Source organism: Mirounga leonina, unplaced genomic scaffold (genome assembly GCF_011800145.1).
Source record: "Mirounga leonina isolate KUSES-001 unplaced genomic scaffold, KU_Mleo_1.0 Mir_93, whole genome shotgun sequence".
Taxonomy (NCBI): domain Eukaryota; kingdom Metazoa; phylum Chordata; class Mammalia; order Carnivora; family Phocidae; genus Mirounga; species Mirounga leonina.
The window spans coordinates 38,511,767-38,528,290 of NW_023270854.1; the positions used below are offsets into that span (position 1 = coordinate 38,511,767).

Here is a 16,524-nt window from a genome sequence, read left to right on the forward strand (position 1 = left end):
TTCAGACTGTCTAATAACCATCGTTATGTAAGTGCATTGTAGTTAACATTGCTGTGTATTAAAGGATAAGCAAGTCCTAATGTCCAAAGTATATAAAAAGTAGGGGTGGTAAAATAGTCTTGTTACAATAAATGTCCTTTTGTTAGTTTTTAGGACTGTTCTGAGGTGTCTGTTAATCCACCTCTTGGAGCTAGATGTATTCCTGTACTTAGTCATTGAAATGGTGGAGGGAGCAAATGAAGGGTGACGGGAAGGGCTTTTTACTAGTATCTCTATATCTAGAAGACAGTTTTAAGTTATAACCATAGGTCTGTATATGTGTCTTTGTAAAGTTCCTGTGTTTATTGTGGACAAGGTTCATTATTTGTAACATCTAGGTTTTTCAGATATCCCTAGGTGCAATGTATGATAAAATGTACAGCTATTTAATTAACCAATTTATAAGTTTCTTTTTGTTATAATTGATAGGAAAGAAGCATCTTGAGCATGGAATTGTTAAACTGTCTCTGAGAAATATATGTTAGGACTTATTAGGTTGGCAGCAGAGGGGCAGAAGGAAGTATAGAGGGAGAGATGTATGTGGGTGTGTTCATATTTACATTTAAATGATAACTGTTAATGTGTGTACATTGCTTTTGGCTACACTATAGGAAGATACTAAGTGATTCAATGGCAACATAGCTCTTTGCTAATAGTATAGATTGAATAATGAATTCTTTCAGAAGCATTATACTTTGTGTACTCTATTACTTTATGTCTCATTTTTAATTGAACATGAAGAGAATGAATTATTTTAACTGAATTTTGCCAATATCTTTATCTAGAGGCCTGTTGCCATTTTTGTCTTTTATGACATTTTTGTCACCAAGTAAGGCAGGATTACATTTTTTTTCTTTCAGATTGAGTTGGTGTAGTGTATTCTTGGTTATCAAAATACTCTTAGTTTGGGGACTTTGAAATGGTAAATATTCATGTTGTGTAAAAAAGCACGATACGTAACTGTATGCTCTTAATTACATTAAAATGCTTAGTTATATAGATACACACGTAGGACCTAGAAGTCAGACTGTAAACTGCTTGTGATTACAGAAGACTTTGTTCTTTGCTTCTTGTGTTTTGCAGTTTCCTTTTATGCACATGTTAACTTTTAAAAAATACAATTTTAAAAAACTTTAAAACCACACTACATAACAATTCTTGGTGTTTTCATTATAAGTATAGAGGGTTTTTCCCTCCTCAATATCATTTGTGATTTAATTTACTAATTCCTTTTTTCCCCCATATGTTTACTATTTATATTTATTTTTGTGGAAGACTTGCTCACATTATTCTTTGTAAACATATTTTACAAGTTTGATTTTTAAAGCTGATTTTTGTTAACTTTCATTACATCGAATTTTTTCATGTTTAGGATTGTAATCTCTTATTCCTATTTTTTCTTATTTCTTCAATGCTATAAATTTACACGGCTGATATTTATAGTACTCTACTTTTTGATTTTTTTAAATTTTATTTTATTATGTTAATTACCATACATTACATCATTAGTTTTTGATGTAGTGTTCCATGATTCATTGTTTGCGTATAACACCCAGTGCTCCATTCAATACATGCCCTCTTTAATACCCATCACCAGGTTAACCCATCCCCCCACCGCCCTCCCCTCTAGAACCCTCAGTTTGTTTCTCAGAGTCCATAATCTCTCATGGTTCGTCTCCCCTTCCGATTTCCCCCCCTTCATTTTTCCCTTCCTACTATCTTTTTTTTTTTAACATATAATATTTGTTTCAGAAGTACAGGTCTGTGATTTATTCTTTAAAATAAAAATTCCTTGACTTTGTCTTAAGCAAACATTATCTATGTTGTAAAAGAGATAGATTTTAGAAATTTTATAATTGATTTGAGTGAAATGGAGAGCTAAGAAAAGTTATTCTCATAATAAATAATTTTGTATGCATTTGGTACCTTATGATTAACTTTTAGATGAGACTACCTGCTGGATTTCTTGTATTTCACAGTTCTCTTAGAGAGAGTAACTCTATATTAAGTACTGTAAATACTGGTTACTTTCATTAGTATTCTTTAAATAATAAAAATGCTTTAAGGTTATGAATTCAATCATTTTCTAGTTGTAGAGGTGGTTTTATATATGTTGGGGGAAAAAACCTATATTCTATGTCACTACTAGAATTTAAGTTTATATATTTGGGTATAATTTACAAATATTAATCAGTTTTAATTGAAATTCTTTTTTAATTGAAGTAATTCACATGTTCCTTAATCTAGAAGGACACATAAGGATATTGCCCCTCAACTATTAGCAGTGTAACCAAAAATAGACAAGTGATTATCTAAGAAATATTTTAGACATGTCCCCACTATGTAATGGAATACACACACACAGACACATGCACACATACACATAAACATACATATGCATACATATAAGATATATAAATACATAGATATGTATACATGCATACATATGTGTATATATATACACATATATATGAATGAATGAATGAATGCATCACTATTATACATGGGAGACCCACATGTTGTGAATTTCATATCAGCAAAATACTGAAAGAGGCCAACAGTGTATAAAAGAAAGCTGTTGGATCTCATGATTCTGCTGGCAGGAAGCTGGTTGATAAAATTATCCACCTGCAAACATGTGCTATCTTTCATGAAAAAGGAAGGATGACTCAAATGGTGAAACCAAGAGTCCTGAAGGTGGAACCAAGAATTGAGAGTGTGGATAAAATTCCAGAGGGTGCAATTGAGAGCTAAAGAAAATTATTCTTCCTCTTGGCTGAGGATAGAAAAAGTCAGGGAAATGTAGCAGAAGGTAGAGTCAGAGAGACACAGAACATGAGAAGCATTCAACCAGCCATTGCTGACTTTAAAATGGAGTGGGCCATATAAAAAATGTGAAAGGAAAATGAATTCTGCCTACAATCTTGATGAGATTAGCAGTGGCTCATTCCCTAGAGTCTCTGCAGAAGAACCCAGGCCAGCTGAAACCTTCGTTTCAGCTTGTGAGACCCTAAACAGGCTATTCACTTAGCCCACCAGCATTCTGTTCTGCAGAACTATGATATAACAAATATGTATTATTTTAAGCCAGTAAGATGATACCATTCTATTTGTTCAGTTCTCCTTTTGTGTCTTTTAGGAAATTTTTCAGAAGTTTTCCTCATATAGGGTTTCAATATTTTTCATAAGTTTATGCCTAATTAGTTATTTCATTGCACATTAATTGGGGATTTTCTCTTTCATTAATTCTCATTACTGGTTATATTTAGGTATCTGAAATGAATAATGCTAAATCATATTATACTAATTTATTGATTTTAAAATTATTTATGTTTTATCATTGTTTATTTTGGATTTTCCAAGGGTGCTATTATTTCAACTGTAAATATAGATATTATTATCCCTTCACAATTTTTTTTAAGATTTTTTATTTATTTAACAGAGAGGCAGCGAGAGAGAGGGAACACAAGCAGAGGGAGTGGGAGAGGGAGAAGCAGGCTTCCCGCTGAGCAGGGAGCCCCACGCAGGGCTCGATCCCAGGAGACTGGGATCATGACCCAAGCCAAAGGCAGATGCTTAACGACTAAGCCACCCAAGCGCCCCAATCCCTTCACTATTTTTATGTCTTTTAATTGTTATCTCTTATCTGATTACACTGGTTAATGCATCCAGTACGATATTAAATGGTAGTAGAGATCATTGGCATCCTTGCTATGTTCTTCCCTTGATGGGATTGGTGCTAGTTTTTTTTCCCTTAAATAAGAGTCTGACTTAGGCGTCAGTATATATTTTGTCATGTTAAGAAAATATCAGTTTCAGGGGCGCCTGGGTGGCTCAGTTGGTTAAGCGACTGCCTTCGGCTCAGGTCATGATCCTGGAGTCCCGGGATCGAGTCCCACATCGGGCTCCCTGCTCGGCAGGGAGTCTGCTTCTCCCTCTGACCCTCCTCCCTCTCATGCTCTCTGTCTCTCATTCTCTCTCTCTCAAATAAATAAATAAAATCTTTAAAAAAAAAAAAGAAAATATCAGTTTCAATTTATTGAGTAATTTTTTAATTGGGAACAGGTTTCAAATTTTGTCAAGATTCTTTTTTGCATCTAGGGAGATGCTCATGTAATATTTTCTCTTATATGTATAAATATAGTTGTATTGTAATTGTATTGATGGGTTTCCTAATGTTGAACCTTGCGTTATTGTAATAAATCTTATTTGGTTATAATATCTCTCACCCTATCTTAGACGCATTCTAATTTTCTTTTTTGCCCTCACCATTCAACCAGAGTATCTCTGATATAGGTCAACAGTGATTTCCACATTGTGAAATCTAATCATTGTTTCTTTGTCCTTATTTTAATTAACTTATATGTAGCACTTAACCAAGTTGATTATACCCTTATCTCTGGAAACGTTTTCTCTTGGTTTCTAACACATTATTCTTGTTCCTTTTTACTCTTCTGGAAACTTGCTTTCAGTTTCCTTCGCTGGTTTCTCTATATTTCCCCAAACTCCACAAACATTTGAGAATCCCAGGGCTTAGTCTTTTAGAATAAGCTTTATGTATATGTAACTGACAACTCAATCTCCATTTAGGTGTCTAGTTGGTATGTCAAGCTTACCTTTTCCAAAATTGAACTTTAGATATCCAACGTCTCTGTAAACCTGCAGTTTTCCCTGTTCCAGTTTATGATATTCGGTCCTTCTAGTTTTTCAGACCAAGGCAGTTGAAATATGCATTGGAACTGTGTATTAATTTATGTTGGGAATTGCTAGGCCAAAAAACCCCATCTGTTCAGTTTTAGTAGATAATGCCAAAAAATTTTTCCAGGATAGTTATACATTTTTCCTACTCAGACCATCATGTATGAGAGTTCCAGCCTCAGATTAACACCATCATCTAATATTATCTTTTATTTATTTTTAATTATAGTTCTTTTGGAGGATTTATCCCTCTGTAGTTTTAAATTTTCATTTCTCTGATTAGTAAGGTTGAGAATTTTTAAAGCACTTTATTTAGAATATTGTGTTAGAGGCTGTCACAGAGAATCAGACTCAAATTTCTCCTCCATGTTCCAGTTGTGACCTGCACATTACACCCTTTTGAGATTCAGTTTTCTCATTTGAACAACTAGATGTATATTAATTTAATATGTTAAAAATCTGCAAGACAGGGATTTAGGGGTTAACGTGTTGATTAAAGGAAAATACATATAAAGGGTATCATTCATTTAAAAAGGGATTTAGAGATTTCAACAAATTTGCAAAGTTGGCTAAGAGAACTGTAGGCTAGACTTTCCAGGAGTGTTTCCCAAATTGACCAGTAGAGCAACTATGCCATCTGAGGCTGCCTCTGGACCTGTATTGAGTGTACGCCTGCTCCTTGGATCAGAAAGCTGGGACACCCACAGCTAGCGGATGGACACTAAACCACAGCTAGACAATATTCACACCTCATGACCTTACTTGCCAATAGAGAGAAAGCAAAATTAAATTGGAGAAAGCAACCAAGAATCAGGAAGATGGCTTTTACCTCAATTTTGCTTTCCACAGTATGCATGACTGTATCTCCTATTGGTTGAAACTAATTTGCATCTTGAACAGTTTCACAAATAAGAGTAGAAACTGCCTCCCTGCCTCCCTGCCTTCTTTTCTGTTCTTTTTCTGTCGTGGGCTCTGATACACAAGAAAGCATATTAGAAGGAAGTTGCAAAGGAGGTTCATTGATTGAGCCATTAATTACACTTTATTCACCTCAACTACAACTTACTCAATTATTTACCTTTCAAATAAATTCAGAATGAAAACCGTTATTAACCACTACTAACAATATTAAAATTAATAACTTTATGTAGGCTGGTTTTATGTGCTGGTTCTTTGTATGCACTGAATTCTCCAGATTTGGATTGTCGTGTCAGAACTAAGTGTACTTTTCAAGATAGATATTACTAAAATATGTTCTGAAAAGTTTGGTATGTATATTTGTGCGTATATATGTGTATATGAGCAATACAAATATCTGATTTCTCACTTTTCCCAACACTGTAGGTGTTTTAAAATCATACCAACTTAATTATTGGGTAAAGAAGTGTTGGATTAATTTTCGTTTCCCTGCCTGAAGTAAATTCATTTTCATTTTGTTTTTATTAGCCATTCAAATTTCCTCTTCTTTTTTTACTTGCAAAGATTACTATTCATGACATCTACATAATTTTAGATATTCCAATGATGAGCATTTTCAAAGTTATGTGTTTATTATCATTTATATTAAGACAGCAGTTAGCACACAGTGATTTCATGTGTGGTTCCATGGATTTTACTGCTTAGGGCAGGGCTAAAATAATGGTACTTATTCAAAAATTGCAGGTTGTAAGAATTATACTGTAGTACTTAAGGTGTGCCCATGAGCATTTCATAACTTCACTTCCTGAGCCTGCCAACAAACACCTATCAGTGGCATGGTAGTACAGACCATTAATTTTGACCTTAAGACACTGAATTTTCGTGTTTATCTTCTCTTTTTATTGGAAAATGCACTGGAAAATCTACTTCTTTAAAGATTGACAACTGTTTGGCATATGAAGTATGTATAATTTTAGGCATCAGAGCTACCACATCTAATCTAGAAAGTACATTAGAAACTGGTTTGGGGCCTGTTTATGATTTTTGTACTTCTATAGATTCAGTCCTAGATTAGTGGTTAAATATACGGATGTTTGGGGCATCTGGGTGGCTCATTCGGTTAAGCCTACACCACTTGATTTCGGCTCAGGTCATGATCTCAGGGTCCTGACATCCAGCCTTGAGTCACTCCACACTGGGTGGGGTGGGACCTGCTTAAGATTCTCTGTCTCCCTCTCCCTCTGCCCCTATCCCCCTGCTCAGGCATGCATGCTCTCTCTCTTAAAAAAAAAAAAAAATTATGGATGTTTAAGTGTAAAAGTAAAGACACTAGTGAAGAATGTAATAGAATCAGTAACATGTCTTTAGATAGGTATGAAGACCAAAATAAAGTATTTCCTAAAGATCCTTTACTAATGTTTACAAGCAGCAAAGAAAGATTAGTGTGGGAAGAACTTTTTTTTTTTATTCTTGTTAATCCCCATACATTATTACATCATTAGTTTTAGATGAAGTGTTCCATGATTCATTGTTTGTGCATAACACCCAGTGCTCCATGCAGAATGTGCCCTCCTCAATACCCACCACCAGGCTAACCCATCCTCCCACCCCCCTCCCCTCTGGAACCCTGTTTGTTTTTCAGAGTCCATCGTCTCTCATGGTTCGTCTACTCCTCCGATTTCCCCCGCTTCATTCTTCCCCTCCCGCTAGCTTCTTCTTCTTTTTTTTTTCTTAACATATATTGCATTATTTGTTTCAGAGGTACAGATCTGAGATTCAACAGTCTTGCACAATTCACAGCGCTTACCAGAGCACATACCCTCCCCAGTGTCTATCACCCAGTCACCCCATCCCTCCCACCCCACCCCCCACTTTAGCAACCCTCAGTTTGTTTCCTGCAATTAAGAATTCCTCATATCAGTGAGATCATATGATACATATCTTTCTCTGTTTGACTTACTTTACTCAACATAATACCCTCCAGTTCCATCCATGTCGTTGCAAATGGCAAGATCTCATTCCTTTTGATGGCTGCATAATGTTCCATTGTATATATATACCACATCTTCTTTATCCAGTCATCTGTCGATGGACATCTTGGCTCTTTCCACAGTTTGGCTATTGTGGACATTGCTGCTATAAACATCGGGGTGCACGTACCCCTTCGGATCCCTACTTTTGTATCTTTGGGGTAAATACCCAGTAGTGCAATTGCTGGATCATATGGTAGCTCTATTTTCAACTTTTTGAGGAACCTCCATACAGTTTTCCAGAGTGGCTGCACCAGCTTGCATTCTAGTGTGGGAAGAATTTGATTTTTGATAGATTTTTGGATTTTATGAACTGGTGAAGAAAACAAATCTACTTTGTTATGTATTCTAAGATTAGTCACAATGGTCATAATTATTAAATAATCCACAATTGTCATGTTGAAGTACAAAAAATAGAAAGCCTACCAAAATTTTAAAATAGACGGATACTCAAGTGTATGTACAGAGTGACACAGAATGAAAATGCTGAGACTTTAGAATTATGTTTTTAGCATTACAATTAACTTCAGAGTCCAGATCTGCTGAAGCAGTTAGTAAGACATTTATCAAGCTTGCTATCAGGTGACAGGGAGATTCAGGGATATAAAAAACAAAATGATTCATTAAATGCCCATGTCAAATAACAATTCATCTTTTACTTATAGAGATAACCAAATATGTAAAGAAGTAATTATGATTTCTAGTATAAAAGTTGTTAGAATTCACTGCAAAGTGATGAATTCATTCATACTGTGAATTCTTTGCTAATGTGTACAGATAAAGAAAATATAAATGTATTGACAACTTCTCGAGAAACAGTGGTAAGTCCTGGGATCCATGTTTTTGATTAAGCTCATATAATGCTAACGCCATAGCCAGATGAAAGAAAGTAACTAATTACATATATTCAAAAAATTGCCAAAAAGGCAAATCCACCCACTGTTATACTCATGAATAGTCATATTCAAGCCATTGCAAAGTGATACAGGGATTTTAGGAGAAGTATTTCATGAAATTTTAAAAATTATTCATCAGATTAGTTAAAGCCACCCAATACTCACATGTGCCCTCAGATTTGTAAATGAATGATCAACCATTATTCTTTAATATGTGCTTTTTAAGAAACTCACTCCCTATTAATTTATAAAAAGAGCTTCAAGTATTCCTCAGTGAAAAATTCAGGCTTCTAGATGACTTTATGAATGAGAACTACATCAAAAATTAGGATATTTTACAAAGGTATTTTCTCATTCAAAAACTTAAAATGTCCTAACAGAACTCTAATAGGTGAAGCACTCTGAAGAAAAAAATCCAGCAAAATTGAAGCCATAGAATATACCTTTTAATTATGTCAAGGTGGAAATGTCTCATTGTCTGAGTAATTTGGTACAACTTTATCTAAAGTATGTTGCACTATCTGAAAAACTTGACTGATAGTTTTTTCATGATTATTTCCCAAACAATGATAGTAATGAGTGGGTAAGAAAGCTTGTACATCACTTAGTAATTGGATAGTTTCTGAAGAACAATTCTGGAAGATATTTCAAAGGCTTCTTGAAACTAAAAATTATAAAAAACTTATTTTTATTTGGGTTGGAAATATAATGTCCAGTTATATGGGAAATTTATTAAATATACAGGTAAATTGTAGTTCATTGAAGTACTCATCTTCAAAATACTACATCAATCCAAATATTTCTCTAATTACTGACCATAATTCTAAGAAAAATATATTTAGTATTTTCTTGGTAAGTTGAATATATTTAATACTACTTGTATTTTATTTTTATATTGTTTATTTCATAAAATGTTTTTATTTATTTATTTTTTAAAGATTTTATTTATTATTTACTTGAGAGAGAGAATGAGATAGAGAGAGCATGAGAGGGGGGAGGGTCAGAGGGAGAAGCAGACTCCCTGCCGAGCAGGGAGCCCAATGCGGGACTCGATCCCGGGACTCCACGATCATGACCTGAGCCGAAGGCAGTCGCTTAACCAACTGAGCCACCCAGGCGCCCCTGTTTTTATTTATTTTTAAAGTTGCTTCCCTTTATGGCATATGATACTGGATTTTTAACTTCCAATAACAGTAGTTTCCTTTTTTAAATAATTGTTTAAATAACCGTGTAACTGACAGTATATTCTATTAAACCTTTGTATGGCTTATCATTCTTTTCATGTGGGTCTTGATTTAAGCTTTTAAATAAGAATTTGTGTTTGCTTTATATAGGTCTTCCCTTTTATGTTTAATTTATTCCCAAATATTTAATATTTTTTGACCAAAGTTTTTAAGTATTGTCACTATGTTTTTAAACAGATTATTACTGTTACGGTTAAAAGCTATTAATTTCCTTATGCTTATACCAGCCATTTTACCAAAGTCGTTTATTGTAATTTTAAATAAAATCTTCTGAAGTTTTTCAAAGTGTTCAATCATATCTAAAGTTGAAGATGTATTATCTATTCATATTCAACATTATAATAATAACTTTTGGTTTTATTATCCAATTGTATTTAGTTAAACTTCCACAAAACATGATTAATAATAATGGTGATAAGATATAATCTAGTCTCATTCTTGAGTTCAGTGGGTGTGCATTCAGCATTTTATGATTTATTTTGGTATTTTCTATTCTTTATATTGTATTTGTGTAGTTTTTCCTTGTACTAGTTTAAAAATTATTGAAACTAGATAGTGAATTTATCTCATAGCTGTTCTCTAGAGTGTTGACCATATTCGTGTTTTTTCCTTTAATTTTTTAATGTGATGAATTATGATTTAAATTTTCTAATTTTTATCAATTCTTACAGCATAACTAAAATACATTCTATTTTATTCTGATTATTTGTGCACTGTTAGACTTAATTTGCTATATTCTATTCAGAATCTTGCATCAATTTTTATAAATGGCAACAACCTATGGTGTTATACTATTTTAATCAACATTTATTAAGTTATGATAGCTACATAATTTAAAATATATTTCTTTAAAAAAGAATGGGAAGCTTCATCGTTTGTTTATTTTTTTCTGTATATTTTTTCTTAGCTAGATGATTTGAAAAAAATTTATGATCAACTATCCTGGAAGAGAAAAAGTAATGAACAGGAGTATCTGGATGTACTTAATAATTATTATGCCACAGTAAGTTGACCTTTCCCTCCTTCTCCCTAGAGTTCTATTCTCTATTCCTAAATTCTAACTCATGCAAGTAAAAGTAATTTCATTATTATACATGTTTTTTCTTTCTGAGATACAAGACATGTATAAATGATTCTTTTATTCTTTTCTTAAAGAAAAAATCATGGGATATTGAGCTTTCTAATATTGCAAAAGACTTTTCAGATATTTCAATTGCAAATACTCAATTGACAGAAGAAAACAGAAGACTCGAAATTGATATTGAAACTGTAGCAGGTTTAATCAATGACAGGTAATTGTGCAAATACAATTTTTATTTTGATATATCCAATATGTTAAATATAATACATCTCTTCATTTTATCCTCCTGGGGTGGTATGGTGGTGTTTGTGTTTATCATTAGCTTAAATTTTGTTTGTTTCTATTAGCTTTTTTTTTTTTTTTTTTTTTTTAGTGTGGGAGCAGGGAGCAGAGGGAGAGGGAGAGAGAGAATCTTAAGTAGGCTCCACTCCCAGAGCAGAGCCTGACACGGGGCTTAATCTAACAACCCTGAAATCATGACCTGAGATGAAATCAAGAGCCGGAGGCTTAACCAACTGAACTACCCAGGTGCCCCTAGATGTTGCTTGGTGTTGCTCTTTAAATCACTCTGAATCCCTTTAGAGATGCCAAAATGGTGAAAAAATGATCTAATAAGGAGTTTTATGCTCACTCCTATCACCTCCTTTTGACATATCCTCTTATACTCAAAGACACTTTAAAATATGTTTTGGGGTGCCTGGGTGGCTCAGTCAGTTAAGCGTCTACCTTCGGCTCAGGTCATGATCCCGGGGTCCTGGGATCAAGCCCCACATCAGGCTCCCTGCTCCATGGGAAGCCTGCTTCTCCCTCTCCCATTCCCCCGCTTGTGTTCCCTCTCTTGCTATGTCTCTCTCTGTCAAATAAATAAATAAAATCCTTAAAAAAAATTAAATTAAATTAAAATATGTTTAATTAAGCTTCTGCTGTCCTTGTCAACCCTCAATTCTTTCTAGCAACTGCTAGTTTTCTTAGCTCAGAAACCTACAGGTTTTCTTGCTTCCTTTTTCTATTTCAATCCTCATATTCAACATGTTAAGAAAATATGTTCCACATGCTAAGTATCTTTTTAACTATCTCATTACTCCACCAGCACTCTGGTACAAGCAATCATCGTATCTTGCATGAACTTATAGTGACTTCCAAAGCTAGTTTACTGCAGTCATTATGCTCTCTTCCTTTTTTTTTTTTTTTTTAAATATAATTTGTAAATTTTTTTTTTTACTTTTTTTTTTATTCTTATGTTAATCCCCATACATTACAACATTAGTTTTAAATAAAGTGTTCCATGATTCATTGTTTGTGCATAACACCCAGTGCTCCATGCAGAATGTGCCCTCCTCAATACCCACCACCAGGCTAACCCGTCCTCTCACCCCCCTCCCCTCTAGAACCCTGTTTGTTTTTCAGAGTCCATTGTCTCTCATGGTTCGTCTACCCCTCTGATTTCCCCCGCTTCATTCTTCCCCTCCTGCTACCTTCTTCTTCTTCTTCTTCTTTTTTTTTTTTCTTAACATATATTGCATTATTTGTTTCAGAGGTACAGATCTGAGATTCAACAGTCTTGCACAATTCACAGCGCTTACCAGAGCACATACCCTCCCCAGTGTCTATCACCCAGTCCCCCCATCCCTCCACCCCACCCCCACTCCAACAACACTCAGTTTGTTTCCTGCGATTAAGAATTCCTCATATCAGTGAGATCATATGATACATGTCTTTCTCTTTTTGACTTATTTCACTCAACATAATACCCTCCAGTTCCATCCACGTCGTTGCAAATGGCAAGATCTCATTCCTTTTGATGGCTGCATAATATTCCATTGTATATATATACCACATCTTCTTTATCCAGTCATCTGTCGATGGACATCTTGGCTCTTTCCACAGTTTGGCTATTGTGGACATTGCTGCTATAAACATCGGGGTGCACGTACCCCTTCGGATCCCTACTTTTGTATCTTTGGGGTAAATACCCAGTAGTGCAATTGCTGGATTATATGGTAGCTCTATTTTCAACTTTTTGAGGAACCTCCATACAGTTTTCCAGAGTGGCTGCACCAGTTTGCATTCCCACCAACAGTGTAGGAGGGTTCCCCTTTCTCCGCATCCCCGCCAACATCTGTCGTTTCCTGACTTGTTAATTTTAGCCATTCTGACTGGTGTGAGGTGGTATCTCATTGAGGTTTTGATTTGGATTTCCCTGATGCTGCATTATGCTCTCTTTCTAATCCATTATCTGCACTGTGGTAGGTTCATTCTTTCTTTCTCTTTCTTTCTTTTTTTTTTTTTAAAGATTTATTTATTTATTTATTTGAGAGATTGAGAATGAGAGAGAGCAAGCACATGAGAGGGAGGAGGGTCAGAGGGAGAAGCAGACTCCCTGCCGAGCAGGGAGCCCGATGCGGGACTCGATCCCGGGACTCCAGGATCATGACCTGAGCCGAAGGCAGTCGCCTAACCAACTGAGCCACCCAGACGCCCCTCTTTCTTTTTCTTTCTTTCTTTCTTTCTTTCTTTCTTTCTTTCTTTCTTTCTTTCTTTCTTTCTTTCTTTCTTTCTTTTCTTTCTTTTTTTCTTTTCTTTTCTTTTCTTTTCTTTTCTTTTCTTTTCTTTCTTCTCTTTCTTCCTTCCTTCCTTCCTTCCATCCTTCTTTCTTTTTTTCTTTCTCTCTTTCTTTCTTTCTTTCTTTCTTTCTTTCTTTCTTTCTTTCTTCCTTCCTTCCTTCCTTCCTTCCTTCCTTCCTTCCTTCCTTCCTTCCTTTCTTTCTTTCTTTCTTTCTTTCTTTCTTTCTTCTTTCTTCTTTCTTTCTTTCTTCTTTCTTTCTTCTTTCTTTCCTTTTTAACATAAGTATGATCATTTCCTCTCCATACCTGCATTAATGTTAACAAGAATGAAGGGACAAAAATGCCTCCTTACTCTCCTACTAGGTCCCTGAATAAGCAGACATACCTGCCTGTGCAGTCTCATATCACACATGGTTTACCCTTATTTTTTTTTGTCTCCTTTGCAATTTTTTAAAAATTTTATTTTATTATGTTATGTTAATCACCATACATTACATCATTAGTTTTTGATGTAGTGTTCCATGATTCATTGTTTGCATATAACACCCAGTGCTCCATTCAATATGTACCCTCTTTAATACCCATCACCAGGTTAACCTTCCCCTCACTCCCCTCCCCTCTAGAACCCTCAGTTTGTTTCTCAGAGTCCATAGTCTCTCATGGTTCGTCTCCCCCTCCTATTTCCCCCCCCTTCATTTTTCCCTTCCTACTATCTTATATATTTTTTTAACATATAATGTATTATTTGTTTCAGAGGTACAGGTCTGTGATTCATCAGTCTTACACAATTCACAGCACTCACCATAGCACATACCCTCCCCAGTGTCTATCACCTAGCCACCCCATCTCTCCCACCCCCCACCACTCCAGCAACCCTCAGTTTGTTTCCTGAGATTAAGAATTCCTCATATCAGTGAGATCATATGATACATGTCTTTCTCTGATTGACTTATTTTGCTTAGCATAATACCCTCCAGTTCCATCCACATCGTTGCAAATGGCAAGATTTCGGAGTGGTTTTTTTTGATGGCTGCATAATATTCCATTGTATCTATATATACCACATCTTCTTTATCCATTCATCTGTTGATGGACATCTTGGCTCTTCTATAGTTTGGCTATTGTGGACATTACTGCTATAAACATTGGGGTGCACATACCCCTTCAGATTGGTTTACACTTATTATTTGGTTCAAATACAATGGCCTTACTTCATCTTCTCCTATTTTCCTCAGCTCATATGGCATCTTTATGCTATTTCTTTTTCCTATAGTATTTTTCCTGTTCCTTCTTCCCAGCATTTATCCTTAAGACAGTTTAAGAGTCAGTTCTGAGAAGCTTTTCATTGGCTGTCCAGTTAAATCCAATTTCTCTATTATGTGTGTGTCTGGCACACCTACTTTTCTTCATATCTCTTGCCATATTTGGAATTTTGTTTGTGTGAATATTTGACTCTTGTTCACTCCCCTCAAAAAATGAGAAGATCTATGAGGGCGACATAGGTCATGGCCATATTTTCTTCATCAAAAATAGTACCTGACGCATACTATGCTATCCAAAGTTAATTATTGAAAGGAGGGAAAGAGGAAAGAAGGGAAGGAGTAATGATGATATTTGATGATTATATAGGAAGATTGTTAAAATTTCTTAGTGATCATTTTGTCTTTGGAAATGATAGAATGAAACATTTGTAAGATTTATCTGTATGTTGAAAATACTTTTATTATTTTTATTATTATGTTCAATTAGCCAACATGTAGTACATCATTAGTTTTTGATGTAGTGTTCAACGATTCATTAGTTGCATTTAATATGCAGTGCTCATCACAACACATGCCCTCCTTAATACCCATCACCCGGTTACCCCACCCCCCCAACCCCCTCCCTTTTGTAACCCTCAGTTTGTTTCTCTGAGTCCAAAGTCTCTCATGGCTTGTCTCCGTCTCTGATTTCTTTCCATTCAGTTTTCCCTCCCTTCCGCTACGGTCCTCTGCTTTTTAAAAGAGGAACACTGTTTTCCAAAAGATAACTTAAAATTGTACTTGTTAATATTACTACATTTTATTAAGAGAACCAGAGGAGAGAAAAAAATTTGAAGCTAATGAAAAGACTCCTCTGGAAGAAAAGAAGAGAGTGTGAGGTTAGCATTTATTAGATTACACCACAGTAACAAGCAACCACCCCATCTTAGTGGTATACAAGTATAAAAGTTAATCTCTCACTAGCACTGCAACTTAGCTGTGTCTATGCTTCATGGTTTTTTTTTACTTCTGAGATTCAGGGTGAAGGATCAGATCCTTCTAGGGCACATTGCTGTGGTAAGCACAAATTCATTAGTGAGATCACTCGATAGCTCTTACCCAGTTTCCACCAGAAGATGATAAGTGTTTCTTCTGCTCACACTCCGTTGAACAAAGCAAGTCATATGGCCAAGCCTGTTGTCAACAGGATGGTAAGTCTAATCCTCTTAAAAAGAGAGACCATGCATAATTGAGAACACTAATACAATTTATAACATGTAGAGGGAATGTAGCCCTGGTTATAGGAAAGGATTTCCATCATATGCATTGCGCTTGTCCAGTTAATACCTTAGATTCATTTAATTACTTAACTTTTCCTTCAAATTTTTACTTGAAATTAAAAAAATAAATGGATGATTTTAATAGCAGATTATGTAGTGCTCAACAGAGAATGAATGAAAGATTAGTGAAATGAAAGAGAAATGAAGGGATATACAGGCAAGAAAGAGTCAGGTCTACCACATTTTTAAGTGATGTTCCAAAGGAAAAGAAGATTTAAAAAAATACAGAGGTAATATTTGAGGAGATAATCATCAGTCATATATGGCAAACATTTCTTACATTCTTGTTTTTAACTGGTCTCCCACTCTCAGTAGATATAGGTAGGTAGATAGATAGATACATACATAGATAGATACATAGATACATAGATGGATGCAAACGTTCATTTCCAAACTTTATTTGCTTTTCTTCCAAATCTTCTAAGTCATTTTATGATTCCCTGTTTGATGTAGATATTTTGATGTAGTTATTT

The 16,524-nt window shown here is 34.9% G+C and overlaps 1 protein-coding gene across 1 annotated transcript in view; it reads left to right on the forward strand.

Annotated features, from left to right (window-relative positions):
• The window catches only part of CCDC178 (coiled-coil domain containing 178), a 375,512-nt gene that overhangs the window by 71,671 nt on the left and 287,317 nt on the right, over positions 1-16,524 (forward strand). Inside the window, exons 10-11 of the mRNA XM_034996280.1 lie at positions 10,733-10,828; positions 10,981-11,117. Of these exons, the coding sequence (XP_034852171.1) occupies positions 10,733-10,828; positions 10,981-11,117 (233 nt within the window). The remainder of the gene's footprint in view (positions 1-10,732; positions 10,829-10,980; positions 11,118-16,524) is intronic.